Raw genomic sequence first — 15,031 nt, 5'->3', positions numbered from 1 at the left:
AACCCACAGTGAGATCATCCAGGCCAGCATACCAGACAGGAGTCACGAGGAGAAGGAAGGACGTGCCTCTGTCAGGGAAAAGGAGGCTATCCAAGCCCATCAAGGAAATAAAAGCTAGGGCTGTTGAGATGATCAGATGGTAAAGGCACCTGCCACTAGCATGACAATATGAGTCCTGGGGTCTATATAGTGAAAAGATAAAATGCCTTCTGCAAGTTGTTGTGACTTCCACATCTATGTTGTGATATGTACTCATACACATATGCACACACACGCACACACACACACAATAAATAAATAAATGAATGTTGGAAAAAAAAAAGAAAACCAGAAGCTAGCTTAGTAAATAAACTTATCTTTTATTTGGGCATGGGGAGATCAAATATACAAAATTACTATTTTTTCTTTCGCTCTAAGATTTCGATACTGGATATAAAAATTGATGTTAAGTTGGGTGGGGGTTTTGTACTGCTGAATTAAGAATCTAAGGTATTACAACACACTCTAAAGAACTTTAGGTACACGTCCTCTGTATACAGTATGACTCACGAACCCAAACTGAGCCCCAAGTGAAAATGGAGCAGCAGAAAGTAGTACCAAGGTTTTGGGCTCAATATCCTTCTAAGTTCATAATGCAACCAGGGTAGTAAAATAAATGAATGGACCAATCAATCAATTAAGGCAAAAGTAGGCTATTAGTGATAAATAGAATTGCAGCAAAAAATAACCCAGGCAGTCAATGAAGTGCTGGCCTTGAGACAGGAGCAAGCACTTCCATTGCTGAGAGCCACCCCTTCCCTTCCAATTCTGAAATTCCCATTAATCCTTCCCTGTACTTTAGAAGTTGGCAAACCCTCTACTAAGGGCTAGAGAGTAAGTATAGTGGGCTGTGGGCCAGAAAAAATCTGTTACAACTCTTCAATTTTTCCAATCTAACCCCCAAAATAAAGACAACAAATGTGTCCCAGTAAAATCCATTTATAAATCCAGTGGCAGGTTTTAGCCCACTGTAGCAAGGATGGTCTGAACTACATATGCCAAGCCCTGCTCTATTTCATCGTTAAAATCTATATCAACCTGCACTGCGTACTTTCATTTCTATTAGTTATGCTTTTCCTAAGACCCTGCATTACTTCCTTAAAGTCACTGCGTGGTTCTATTAGCATGTCTGTCAAAAGAAATGTTTCACATAATCAGAAACTTAAGACACTGAGAAAAGAGTTAAGACTTTTCATAAGTGTTAAAACAAAACAAAACAAAAACCTATTAGGATAAATAGCAACTTTCAATTTACCTGGATCCAAGTTGAGGAATCTTTGGTCCTATATTGAATGTCGGATTTTAGCCTTAACGAACTGCTAAAACCTGAATTGATCCATGTTAACTTTAATATACTGGATAATTCCTCTGAGTTGCTCACTGATAAATTATGTGGTGGGCTGGGTTTCACTGAAGAATAAAACAAGTCCTAATGTTAGTCATGTTTTACTTTTATAATTTCATATACAAAGTCAAACCAACTATGACCTTCTTGATAAGATTATCTTTACCAAATGAACTCTCTAGAAACGATGCTCTGTCATACAATGGAAAAGGATGCTAAGGAAACTTCTTGTCTGCTCAATATATTTGCTAATTTTCAGATGCTGGTTTAAAAAACAGTGATTTTTTTTAAACAAATCACATTTTAAAAAGAAAATAAAAATAGAACAAGAAAGTCACTGTGATTGCAACGGTATGAGATGTTGGAAAACTGGATGAGTACCAAAAGGTAACATTGGGAAGACCAGTTCAACGTCAGCCTCAGACATACAGTCAGTTTAAAACCAGCCTGGGCTACATGAGACCTAGTCTCAAAAACAAAACAACACAGAACAAACAGCTATGATTAAACATTACAAAAGCACACTAAAAATGGCCATGAGTGTGGTCAGACTACAGCTATTTTTCTGTTTCCAAACTACATTTAATAATATTATAAAAAGACTACACTAAGAAGTATTTCTATATTAATTGAAGTCTGAAAGGCAATCTACAAACCACGTGTAGTCTGATAAACTCTCAAATTCAGGCTTATAGGTACCTTTATCCACGGGATCAAAATTGATAGCCTCCGACGAGACCTTTCCGAGGGCATTTTCTGCTTCTACCCAGACTTCAATGTTGACAAAATAGATAGGAATATAGCTAACCATGCATGAGGAACCATGTTTTGTTTGACAATCAGGAAACTTCTCTGTTGCCCTAAAAATAAAATTGGAAGAATCAGCCATTAAAAATAAATTTGAAATACAAAGGTGTAAAAAGTCACTGGAAAAGAGTTAGATAGGACCCGAACTGTTACAGCAAAGCTCCCAATAAATGTTGGTCACCAATGACAGATCACATATTTTTAAAACTGCACTTGATCTACAGCTATGGTCTTATTTCCACATTGTTCATCTAAGAGAACTTCATTTTAGAATTTTGTGCTATGTCTTAAATATTCACTAAATATTATCTGTTTCCTGTGATCTCAGAATAGCAGACCTACCTCATCCATAAAGACGTGTCGGGCAACACCAAATCCTAGGTATACACACTCCACGTGCTTCACTTTGACGGTATGTGAGCTCTAAATTGAGTATGGTATATCAACATCTCTAACAGCACTTCCTAAATACCGTATTGTACTCACTTTTCTTGTCACGCTGTAAGGCAACACTCTGCATGTAAGATGATTTGAATTGAGGTGAATGACATCAGTCCCGAGAGACACTACTGGTCTGACAATAATTCAGAAAGAGGACTGTGGTAGTTTGAGTAAGGGTCCTCTGGAAGAGTAGTCAGTGTTCTTCACCACTGAGTCATCTCTTCAGGCCCAAGCTTGTTCAATCTTAGTAGCTACCTCATAGACTGGGGTTGGGGCTAGAATTAACTGAGGAGAAACACAATAAAAGTTCAGGGATCATCTGAGTTCTACAGGTGTATGCACTTGTCAAAACTTACTGCATTAGAGGTAGATCTGTGCGCGTACTATATGCAAAGTCTAGTACACTCAAATATTGATCTAATCATGTGAACTCTGAAGTGTTCAACTGTAAATCACACTAATGCCCACTACTCACTGTGAAATTCATTACAGAAATAAACTGACTGCTGGGGAGAATGATGCAGATACATGCGGTAAGCAGACCTAGTAAGATGTAACTGGAAAATCAGGTGACAGGGGTGTACAGGTTACCATTCTTTTAGCTTTGGTGCGCATCAAAAAACCAGATTTTTAATTTGCATAAGGCTGGCATCACTAGAAAATGCTCAGTGTGTGTGCATGCGTACACAGGCCAGTGGCTGCTGGTCGGTGTCTTCCTCAATCCCACTGCACTGTACTTCTAAGACAGTGTCACACTGAAGCTGCAGCTCAGCGGCTCGGCTGGTTGGCCAGCAAGCTCCAGTCTCTCTCTCTATCACCCAGAGCTGGACCACTGCATCTGGCTTGATGTGCAGGTGCTAGGCAACCAAGCTCAGAGCCTCCTGCCTGTGCAGTAAGCACTGTACTGACTGAGCGATCTCCCCAGCCCTCAGCTTAATGCTAGGAAAACAATGTGGTGAGTGAAATTTCTGGGGAAAGAAATCCAACCCAAATTTGGCCAAATATATAGACCTGACAACAATTTTTAGGAAATAAAGGGAGAAGAAAATATGTTACACAATATCCAACAAGTAACTCCACTGCATGGAAAGGAAACAGAAGCAGGTAGAACCTGCTGTTTAGGAGAAGAATTTATCAACTTAAAAGATAGGAAAGGGTTTTTTCTGTTGTTTTTAAAATATTTTTATAAGAAAACATTTTATGGAAGATAGGAAATAGTAGCTGAAAGTTTGATATTAAAATATTTCAAATTTTGGGATAGAACAATAGTGTGACTCATATATTTGAGTGCTTGGTGTTGGGGAGGTGTGTCTTTGTTGAGGAAGTGTGTGACTGGGGTGGGCTTTGGGGTTTCAAAGGCTCAAGTCAGGCACAGTGTCTCTCTCTCTTACTGCGGCCTGCTGATCTGGATGGAGAACTCTCCGCTACCTCCCGGCATCACGTCTGCCTGCATGCTGCCATGCTACCCACCATGCCGATAGTGGGATAAACCTCTGCATGTGAGCCAGCCCCAATGAAATGGTTTCTTTCACCAGAGTTAGCATGCTCATGGTGTCTCTTCGCAGAAAAAGAACACTGACAAAGACACATGGTCTGTGAATGTGTCTGAAAGCCATTATTTAGAGCTGTGCACTGCAATCTCTAGGAAGAGAACATGGCTGGGTTTCTCCTGAAGGCAGCATGGGGCAGAATCCACGCTGCTCGCTGGTGACCGGTGCACAGGAAGAGCACGTTAATTCTGCTGCAGAGGATGTGAGATGTCAGAAAATCCTCACCCAGTGTCACTACTGCCAAAACGAAAGCCCCAGCACCAGCGTCTGGTAATTCAACAGAGGCCTATCTGGCGTTAACTCACCACTCGGATTTCAGCGTGTAGTTTGTTTCCAGGTGTGTCTCCCTCCCTGGGTCCCACTGGCACAGCATATTCTTCCCCTCGTTCACAATGCAACTCAAGTTTGTAGGAATATCTGGGGGAACTGAGAGGATATAAGCATTTTTTATTATCCAAAATAAATCCTTTATACACAGATGTTGTTCAATTTATATAACACCTACGACCCACCTCAATTAGATAAACAAACCCAAGATAAAGATATGGGAGTAATGAGAACCAGATGTTAATTATCTTTTCTTCAAACTTCTAAATTCTTTCTAGGTCATTACATACATATGTCATTAATTTATTGCTTTCACATTAGTTTTCTATATAATTTTTTTATTTATAATCAGATAAATTATCAGTAATGTCTCTATTAAGTGTTTTTAAAACAAATAATAAAGGCAGTTATAGGAGCAAAGATGACTGATTCATCTATTCTTTATTTTGCTTTTGTACTTGAGGATAGGGTCCTACTATGTAGCCCAGGCTGGCCCAAACTCTCAATCCTCTTGTTCCACACCCCAGGTGCTGGGATTTCTGGCATGCACTACCACACCTTGCTGCTAAATTTTTGTCTTTATTGTTTTATGACACTGGAGCCGAAGAAAAGTAAATGCTGGTTCCACTCTTCTTAAAAAATGCATTTTTAAGATTATAATTACATCACTTCCCCTTTCCTTTCCTCCTCTAAGGCCTCCCATATGCACCGCACGCTCTCCCCAAAGCCATGGCCTCTTTTTTCAAATGTTTCTCCATTTTCTTTATTCAGGGACCTGTTTCTCAGTAATGAGGAGACACAGAAAGTTGCTATCAACTTTGCAGAAGCTCTGCAAATCGGTAAAAAATACTCTTGGGGATACCAAGAAGTCTCTGGTCAAAGCATTTTCCAAGAGCCTGACAATATGTTCGTGTATAGCAGTGAAAACATGCAGAGTATTTCCAACATTTTTATAATAAGACTGTTCTTGGGACACTAACAGAAATCACTAAAAATGAGTCTGGCAAAGTGGAAACAAGACAAGAACCTTACAGCCTGAAAGTACAGTGGTTCCATACACGTTCTGCTCGATCTGTCCAAATGACAGGACATTGCAGGTGAGCTGGACCGCCTGGAGGTTCATGTCTGTGAAGGTGACACTAGATGTGGTTCTGTTGATGACGGTGACCTGCTCCTTGGGAACAGCAACATGGTTTGTCTTCCACACGATGAAACTGGCATTTGCATAGTACTGCTGAAGACACTTTTCCTTCAGCACACAGATGGCAGTGAAGTTAGAGCCACGCTGAACAACCGGAAACTCGGGGTAGATATAACCACATGGCTCCACAATCTGACCTGAAAAAGAACAACAGGCTGTACTAAGTGGCCTGACTTTGCCTAGCACATGTGATGCCTTGCGTTCAAGGCCTGGCACTGGGACAGGAACAAGGTAAAAAATAGTTCCCAATACAAAATGGTATCCGGATAGCAGCACTCAATGTAGACTCCACAAATTTATTATAATCATTCTCTGAAGGAAAAAAATTGTAGTCTGAATTCAATACCTAAATTTGTAAAGAAATACACAAATGATAATGTACAAAATATAAAAAAAAAAATCACTGAGCCCATGGTTCAATATTCTGATTTTCTTAGAAACCAGATGTGCAAAGTGCATCCCCCACACAACCCCTGATTCAGAAAGCCTAAACTAAACTCCAGAAAGCAGGTGGTCAGTCTCTCTCTCCAGCCCTGGATGCCGGTGGAGGCGAGGCTGCAGGAACAAGGAGACAGACATAATGTCCATATACCAAAATTCAGACTGCAGCAAGAGAGCAACCCAAACCAGAAAGACTAGAAAACATGGGCAAGTATTTGTGTTTTCACAAGGTGTAGAGGACAGGCTTTTCTGAGAAAACAACTGAACTAGTTTTAGCAATAAATGTGTTTTATCCATCAAAGCATGGAATAAAATTTTCTATTTAAAGAAGAGGAAAAGAAGAAAATCAGATACAATCAAAAACTAAAACCCAATTATACAGTTGAACTGTCTTGCCCTGACTGCTGAGGGCAGTGGCAGACTACCTCTCCTTTTGCCTGTTTTCAATATCCCAGATACACATCTTTGCAGTTGGAATTGTTTTGGGAATACACAGTATACTATCACTATTACAGTTACAGAGCTTATTTCCTGTATTTAAGTATAACTTAGTACCAGTGAGCAACTTTCCCCTCCCCTCATCTCCTGAGCTGCTAATAACTACCATTTTACACTCCACTCTTTATGAGACCAATGTTAGATTTCCTGTGGTATTTGTCTTCCAGTGTCTGGCTTATTTCACTTAACATGTTTTCGGTTCAACTTATGTTGTCCCAAATGACAGCATTTCACCATTTCACCATAATGGAATACTATTACACCAAGATGTAATAGTATTCCATTATGAATATACACACTCATTTCCATGATTCACTTATGTATTTCTTGGCCATTGTAAATAGTGCTGCAATAAAAACACAGGTCTCATTTTGACATATGATTTAATTTCTTTTTTATTGTTTACCCAATAGTGAGAATGCAGGATCATGACTGTTAATTAGACAGGATTCAGACTTGCCTAGGAGATAAACTTCTAGGTCTATCCATGAGGGGGTTTTTAGATTAAGTTAACTGAAGCAGGAAGACACAATCTAAACATGCACGCTAGCATCAGTGTATTGGTGTATAGCTTGTATATTTGTGTGTTGCCTGGTTTTAGTATCAGACAATGTTGGTATGGTAAGCATTTTCAAAGTAATGATATAGGGCCCAGACTGGCCTTGAACTTGAAGTCCTCCTGCCTCAGTATTCTGAATGCTAAGACCACAGACACATGTCAGCATGCTTAGCTCACACTCAGTACTTCTTATGCTTACGCCTCTACCGTCTACCCACTTATCCAGGTCAGATGCCTTGGAGCCGCCTTCCCCATCTCTGTAGTTTCAGCAACTGTGAGTTTAAGGCTGCCCCCGCCCCAACCAAGGCTTGGTAGTGGGTTTCTAGGCTGTTACCCATCCTATCTGGGCTTCCATGTAAGGTAACACTTTCTCTCAAAGGGAAGCTGACCTGTGCAGTGTGAAGAGAGCTGACCTACAGCGGTGCTTTGCAAACTATCTCCCACAGAGGTCAGGGGTTTCCTTTCAACCTGCACAGATCTGTATTTCTGTTTGCCGACTCCACTGACCAATGCTTGGTTGTCAAAGCTATGTCAAACCGTTTTCTAGGGGCTGGGGAGAGGGCTCAATGGTTAAGAGCACTTGCTGATCTGACAGAGGACTGGCGTTCACTTCCCAGCACCCACACAGCGACTCATAATCTATAACTCCAGTCCCAGGGGATCTGACATACTTATTTGGCCCCTCCAGCACCAGGAATATGTGTGGTGCATGAAAAGACATAAATGCAGGCAAAACACCCATACAGGTAAAATTTCCTTAAAGTTTTCTAAATATATATTCTTAATTTCTTCATTCATCTGTTCTCAGGTGGCCATCAGGTTAGTATCAACTGTGCTGCTCCTAGCTTCCTGTTCTGGTATGCAACCACACTGCTTGATGACTTCTGGGTAACTGGGGAGAAGAAAAGTGCTAAAAAGTAACATATTTTTCTCTTATTCCTTTATTTAAAAACATTTTTGCATGCCCCCAACCTTACCACTATTTAAATATAGCTAATGAGTTTCATTCAGTATTTAAGACTCAAATAAATGATATAAAACATATTATCAGGCATAATTGTACTAGTGACATTTCTCCTAATAATGACCCTAGAAAGAATATATAAGCACAATTATTTAACCATTAAACATGAGCCTAATTATAGTATATAAAATATAAAGTCGAATTTGTAGAGTTGGGACAGTTCATGAACCTTACCTATAGATTCAGCGGTGAGGAAAATAAACAAAGCTTGTGTTAGCCAAATCCTCAGTGCTGACATCTTGCATCGATGTTCCTGTAAAAGACACACTGTGAAATTTAAAAACCCGTTCTCTTATACACAAGCTAAACAAAGGCTTATTTCTACTGTGCAGCTATTTTCTGAAAGGTGGTAGAATGTCTATGTGAACGCAGAAAGGGAATATTTTTCTATTCACTAAAGTTATGGCTTCACAAAACCACTTGATGACATCAATATTGAAGGACCGATCCCACTTTTTTATGTGTGAAATCATACATACAAGTGCATGCATGATATGTATGATGTGAGATGGAGGACTTCAGAAATGTCTGGATGGCAAGGTCCCCTCTAAAGAACCTCAGAAGGCCCAGACAAATGGGAAATTCAGCTCAGTGTGACCAAAACTGTCTGAGACAGGAGGATGATGCCTACAAAGTACTCAAGATTATAACACCTCATAGAAAAACAAGCATGTTTTTTGAGTAGATGGTTTATAGAAAAATAAACACATGTAACTAAAATGTGAAAAGACATTTTTAAACTACTCACAAAGAGATGCAAGTTAAAAAAGCGACAGGAACAAAAATGATACAAACACTCTGGAAAATAGTGGGGCAGGCAAGGCTTTATTAAGTTAAAGAACACCCTCTAAGGCCTGGCATTACACACCTAACAACGTTATCTAAGGAAAATAAGAACAACGTATGTCTGAACAAAGACATACTCAAATGTTTATAGAAAATTTATTCAGAAAAATCTCAAGCAGGAAACAACCTAATTGTCTATTGATTGGTGAATGGATAAAGCAAATTAGCTCAGGGCATATCTACAAAGCAGAATAAATAGTACACAGCAATAAATGGAACAAACTAATGATACATCAAGCACACACAGAAGTGTGTGGAGTGAAAGGCGCCAACCACAACAGGTTGCATGAGCAAACGAAGGAGACACACAGCAGATCAGGGATCACTAAGCTGAGGTAGAGGGGAGAAGGACAGAGTCTTTTGCGATGATGAGATATTCAGTAACTTGATTTCATTTTGGTGGTGACTTTACCAAGGCTCTAAGTATTTGTGAGGCGTCACTGAATTGTGCCAACATGACAAAGGCTCTGATCTGAGACTACTCTACTTGGAAACTGATAATTAGCTTGCTGTAGTCTCATGAACACCTGCAAAACATTGTAAGATCTTGAGTTAGGAACAAAAGACAAAATTCTTAGCAGCAACGAAGTTTCTTTTGCTAACTACTAGCTCATTCCGCAGACTTCTGTAAAGTCAGGTGACACCTGCAGATAGCAATTGTCTTACAAGACAAAAAGATGTGGCTTAGGAAACCACACAGTAAAGTGAGTAGGAGACAGTCTGGCCTTTTACTCTAGAGGGGGCCATTACAGCTGTCTTTTAAACTGCAAGCATGCCTTCCTAAGAGAAACAGTATTTCAACATCCTTGAAATGATAGTAAGGGTGGGGCAGTCAGGGCTTTTGCAACTAAGAAATATAGGATGCAAAAATAATGAGCCACTCTTTTTAGTGTTTACACATTGAATCTTAATTATAACCAAATAACACTGTACAGACAAGGTCTACATACATCGAAAGAAACACGTGCTAATGTCTTCCAAAGGGTATACGTATAGAAATGGCTCATGGATGCCCAAGGAGGTGCAGCTCCACAGATCAGGTTCACAGTATACACGGGGCATAGGTTCGACCCCCAGCAATAAGAAAAACCAAAACACATCCAAAAGCTGCTAAGAAGCAGCCAGACAAACTGGCCGAGTCAAGTAACGGAGCCATAGCAATCAGTAAGTATGTGCAAGTCTGGACAGCCTGGTGAACTCTCGCACGCACTACAGAACTAGAGCGGGGTGGGCTTGTGACTGCGCAGTGCCATGAGGAAATGGAAAAGCTTTCACTGTGGTGACTAGAAGTATTACTTCCTAATTTTAAAACTCTCACCGAGATGTGAGGAAACAGCGTCTATTAAAGTGCCTGACATCAAAGTACAGATGGGTTCTGTGTGGTATCCTGTACAACCAACTTCGCTTGTGGCTTATTTTGTTTAAAATGGACAGTATTCTGCTGAATTTTTCTTTTGATTCCATTGAGAGTAAACATTCAAATTAGAGGTGGATTACATGTTCCTCTTACTCCATAGTTCTTGCAGAATATGCACATATTGCAAAAATACTGCATATAATTACTTCCTTGAATTTGTAAAGGCTTTCTAGGAAGCTTTTACAAAGTGAAAACATGACTGGTAACTGCAGATCAAGAAAGGTCCATTTCAGAACCGAGTGGCTCTTCTACATTGGTGATTCTTCGACTCTGGTGAGCGGCCGGTGGTGCGCTAAAAGGTGTGTCAGCAGTGACTTCCTCGAGTAATGCTGGGCACACAGATATGGACGGTTTGCTGGAGAACTCAGAACAAATACGTAGTAACTGCTTCGCTACTTGTTCTTTCATTCCACGGATTTCTCAAGTGGGAAAAAAGCAGTGTAATTATAACTGATGAATATTTAATAACTGTGCCACTTTAAGTATTTTTGCCTACACTGACTTTTATATTTATTTCCATTTATAAAAAGCTAACAAGGGCAGGATAAAGACTGAGTAAGGACTGCATTCACTGAGCAGGATCAGTATCAGCTGTTACTATAACAAGGGTACAGCCAGGACCGCAGACCTTACATGAAGCCCAGCTGGGTTCCCTGGTGAGTTGGGGAGAGATCAGGTGATCTTTACAGAATGTGTTACTCAGACTCCATCTGCAAAATACTAGCCAGAACTACATTAAATTGAGCTAAATTATTTTACTATCACCCACCCTTCACTCCTTTCCAGTTTATGCTAAGACACTGAACTGTTTTGTTGCACAGAATGCTATCATAACTAGTCATTTTTCCTTTTTTTCCCTAAGGTTTTTCAAGACAGGGTTTCTCTGCAGCTTGGGAGCCTGTCCAGGAACTAGACTGGCCTTGAACTCAGCACAGAGACCCACCTGCCTCTGCCAGGAGTGCAGGGATTAAAGGCCTACACCACCACCGCCCAGCTATTTATTGGACTTTTACAAAAGAAAAGCAAAAATTCAGACAAACTACTTACCCAACTCACAGAATTAGCATATGAAAAGGCATGGATCTGAAGCAAGTCCTCTGCCTTCAAATGTCTTGTTCCTTCCTCTGGGTCTCCCTGTGAAGACAGAGAGCCTTGTTCAGAAAGCTGACTTTGGTAAGCATTGTACTAGCGTCTTTGAGAATTTCTATTTTGCTCATATTCAGCCCTACTCCTTCTCTAACTCCTGGATCCATCTGCACATGTGTTATTTAAAATCCTTCATGTTTTCGAGTAGCACACGTGAGAGAACTTCAGAATAATCCCACAAACACTTGGGTGAGAATATTCAATAACTCAGTGGTTATTAGTATGTCTTTTTCCCCCTTCAAGAAAAGGTTTTGCTATGTTGTCCTGGTTGACCATTAACTAGAATTCAAGTAATCTTCCTGCCTCAAAGCGTTTGGAACCACTAGGACCCAATAATGTCAAACAGTGGTTCCCAATCTGTGGGCTGTGACCTCTTAGGGTCAAATGACCCTTTCATGGGGGTCACTTAAGACCATAACAAAACAAAGATATTTACATTATGGCTCATAACAGTAGCAGAATTACAGTTATAAAGTAGCAATGAAAATAATTTTATGGTTGGAGGTCACCATAACATTAACTGTAATATTAAAGGTTTACAGTGTTAGGAAGGCTGAGAACCACTGGTTTAATACACAGTCGCAACTATTAAAGTCACCTTCATCTAACTCAACGCCCTTGATGCCTTGTAATGTCACAAGAACATTTTGTTGAAGGTAATAATAGCTGGTCCTTGGCCTTAGAAGGATGACACCTTTCGTCTTCTACCTGCACCGAGTTAAAACTGCTGACTCCTCAACTGTCCAGCCATGCCTGGTACTTGGTTAAATTGAGCAGTGCCAGCTATTTTTTGAGATAACTTAAAACTTAGGCAAAGAATTGAATCTTGTATTGCTGCTTTCTGCATGTTACACCTTTGATATGACACAATAACAAGGAATTAAATATTAAACATTTTTAAATTTTCAAATGAAAAATGGTTTTGGGGGGTGGTGAAGTCTCTATAATTTTACCAAGAAAAATAGCTAGTGAAAATGTTGCTGGATAGTTTCACCAAATTCTACAAGTTTCTGTTTATACAGTCAGGCTCACACCCGTGCTGAGTGGTCTGACACTACGGACTGGACCTCTATGCGCACTGCACAGGTTAAGTCTGCAGCCTTTGCTCTCCCACAGAGCTCTTTCTCGGCCTCTCCGAACTGCTCCCACTGCCCAGCGCTCCTGGTGTCTGTTTTCTCCTTCATAATATCTGAGACATTTGAAACAGACTAGCAAATATTTTATGTGCTGAACCAGATAAATGCTTAGACCTGCCTTACAGAAGACTGCAAGTCAGATGTGGTCTGTAGGCCACTGTTTGTCAAGCCCTACTCTAGATTGCCACAGAATTTTCTTAGTTTGCTTACTGTTTGTTCAAGGTTGAACTGTGTCCCCTACAAAAGATGGACTCAAGTCTTAACTCCTTTGGAAACAGGACCACTGCTGATGTGATTAGCAACAAAGCCCTAGAATTTGAAACATTAGAAAAATATTTTTCATAAGAGAGACACAGAAAAATGCCGTATGACAGACGGCAGAGCCTGGAGCGACACAGCTACAAGCTCAAGTAATACTGGAGGCCAGGGGAGCCAAGGCAGGCTTTCCAGTCTCAGGACTGATGGCTTCTGGAGAAAATAACATACTCTAATTTTATCTGTTTGTCAACCTGTAAATTTACCTATTTGTTTGGTTAGTTCGTTTTTCCAGACAGGCTTTCTCTATGTGGCTCTGGCTACACTGGACTGCTCTGTGGATTCACCTGCCTCTGCCTCCCGAGTGCTGGGATTAAAAGCGTGCGCCACCACCGCCCAGCTAAAATACTGCAACTTAACTAGTGCTGAGTCCGTGTGCAGACACATGCCATAGCTTTAAGAGATGAATACCAGGGTTAGAATGGCTGGGCCATGTGGCAGCTGTTATGTTTAGCTATAGAGCTTTCTGGATGGTTTGAACATTTAAATATTTGCTAACTTTTAATTAGACTTGCTTCATTATTATTAGGTTTGACAGTTTTGAATATATATTCTGGATATAAAGCCTTTGTTAGACATTTGATTTGTATATAATTGTTCTGCAGCCAGTCTGTGGCCTGTCGTTTTATTGAAAACTTTTAAAAACCTTTTTAGTGTGCATGCACTATGTTCTTGTAACACTTTATAAAACAAACAACAACAAGAACAACAAGACAAAAGGTTTGCCTTTTCCCACCTATCTGCTTATTCTTATGCACCTTTTCCACTGTTGTGGTAGTTTCACCAGTTTTGAAATATGTGGCTGCTACAATGTCAAACAAAGATAAAATGCTAAGCTAGTAGGACTCCTAGATCTTTAATATAGTGTTTGAATAAACAATTATTTAAAAAAAATAACACTCCTGCAATCAGTAATAACCAACTAAGAAATATAATAGAAAAAAAAATACTACTCATACAAGCACCAAAAGCAACACTAGAATAGGAAAAATCTAGTCAGAACTATACAAGCATTTCACAATATAAAAACGTAAGACTACTTTGACCCAACAGCAAAACAGTTTATTATAGAACTTTACACATTAATTAAAATTTCACATTAAAAATTAGAGACTAAGGGCCAATATTCAGACAACAAAAAGAGGATTTGGTGTATCATTCAGACACATAAATAACAAAACATGCATGGGCACATAAGAACAGACAAGTCAACAGCATGAAATAAAAGAAGTTCAAGTGTATATAATCACTTTTACGACTGGGATGTCGCTCAGTGGTTCACAGCACATCTTCATGTGTATGACTTTGCTTTGATCCCTTTGTTTGACCACAAAACAAACAAAAATTCCAGATAAATAATAAAAAAATTATAAGCTGGGCATGCACACACCTATAAGTCTCAGCTGGGGGGCCGATGAAGGAAAATCAATTAAGCCTAAGACTTGGAGGCTAGCGTGGGCAATATAGGGACAATATACAAAACAAAATTTGATTTTACATATATATATGTGTGTGTGCGTAAAATATATAAGATATATACACATATATGTGTGGATGTATGTACGTATATATGTATGCATATATGTATATATTGTATATATCTTATATATATTGCCTCTCATGTCATTATTCAAAGATATACTTTACAACAAGTCCTATGAGGAAAAGTACAAAAGAATATTTTTATTATACAAACACATTTCAAAGTTAATAAAAAATAAGCACAAAAGTCAGATTTTATAAACATATTGGAAAACACAAATTTATGACCTTTGAGAACAAATCTTTTACAAGTTATCCTGCCTATGTTAGTCAATGAGAGTTTCATGAGTACTTTGATAAAGAGCCATGTTCTCACCATCACTCAAGACCTAAAACACTGCAAATACAATTGATGACAAACAGTTCTCAACTACAGGAAGCTGAATGCTAACAGGTA

At 39.5% G+C, this 15,031-nt stretch overlaps 1 protein-coding gene across 1 annotated transcript in view; it reads right to left on the bottom strand.

Annotated features, from left to right (window-relative positions):
• The window catches only part of Il6st (interleukin 6 cytokine family signal transducer), a 34,731-nt gene that overhangs the window by 15,311 nt on the left and 4,389 nt on the right, over positions 1-15,031 (bottom strand). The window contains exons 2-7 of the mRNA XM_050152777.1: positions 11,543-11,629; positions 8,407-8,485; positions 5,542-5,847; positions 4,488-4,608; positions 2,084-2,244; positions 1,295-1,449 (exon numbers count right to left, since the gene is read on the bottom strand). Of these exons, the coding sequence (XP_050008734.1) occupies positions 1,295-1,449; positions 2,084-2,244; positions 4,488-4,608; positions 5,542-5,847; positions 8,407-8,470 (807 nt within the window). The 5' untranslated portion in view covers positions 8,471-8,485; positions 11,543-11,629. The remainder of the gene's footprint in view (positions 1-1,294; positions 1,450-2,083; positions 2,245-4,487; positions 4,609-5,541; positions 5,848-8,406; positions 8,486-11,542; positions 11,630-15,031) is intronic.

Source organism: Alexandromys fortis, unplaced genomic scaffold, assembly GCF_014885135.2.
Source record: "Alexandromys fortis isolate MF-2015 unplaced genomic scaffold, M_Fortis_MF-2015_v1.1 scaffold_73, whole genome shotgun sequence".
In the NCBI taxonomy this organism is placed as follows: Eukaryota; Metazoa; Chordata; class Mammalia; order Rodentia; family Cricetidae; genus Alexandromys; species Alexandromys fortis.
The sequence above is the reverse complement of the archived record's forward strand: the minus strand, read 5'-3'. Positions and strand labels throughout refer to the sequence as shown.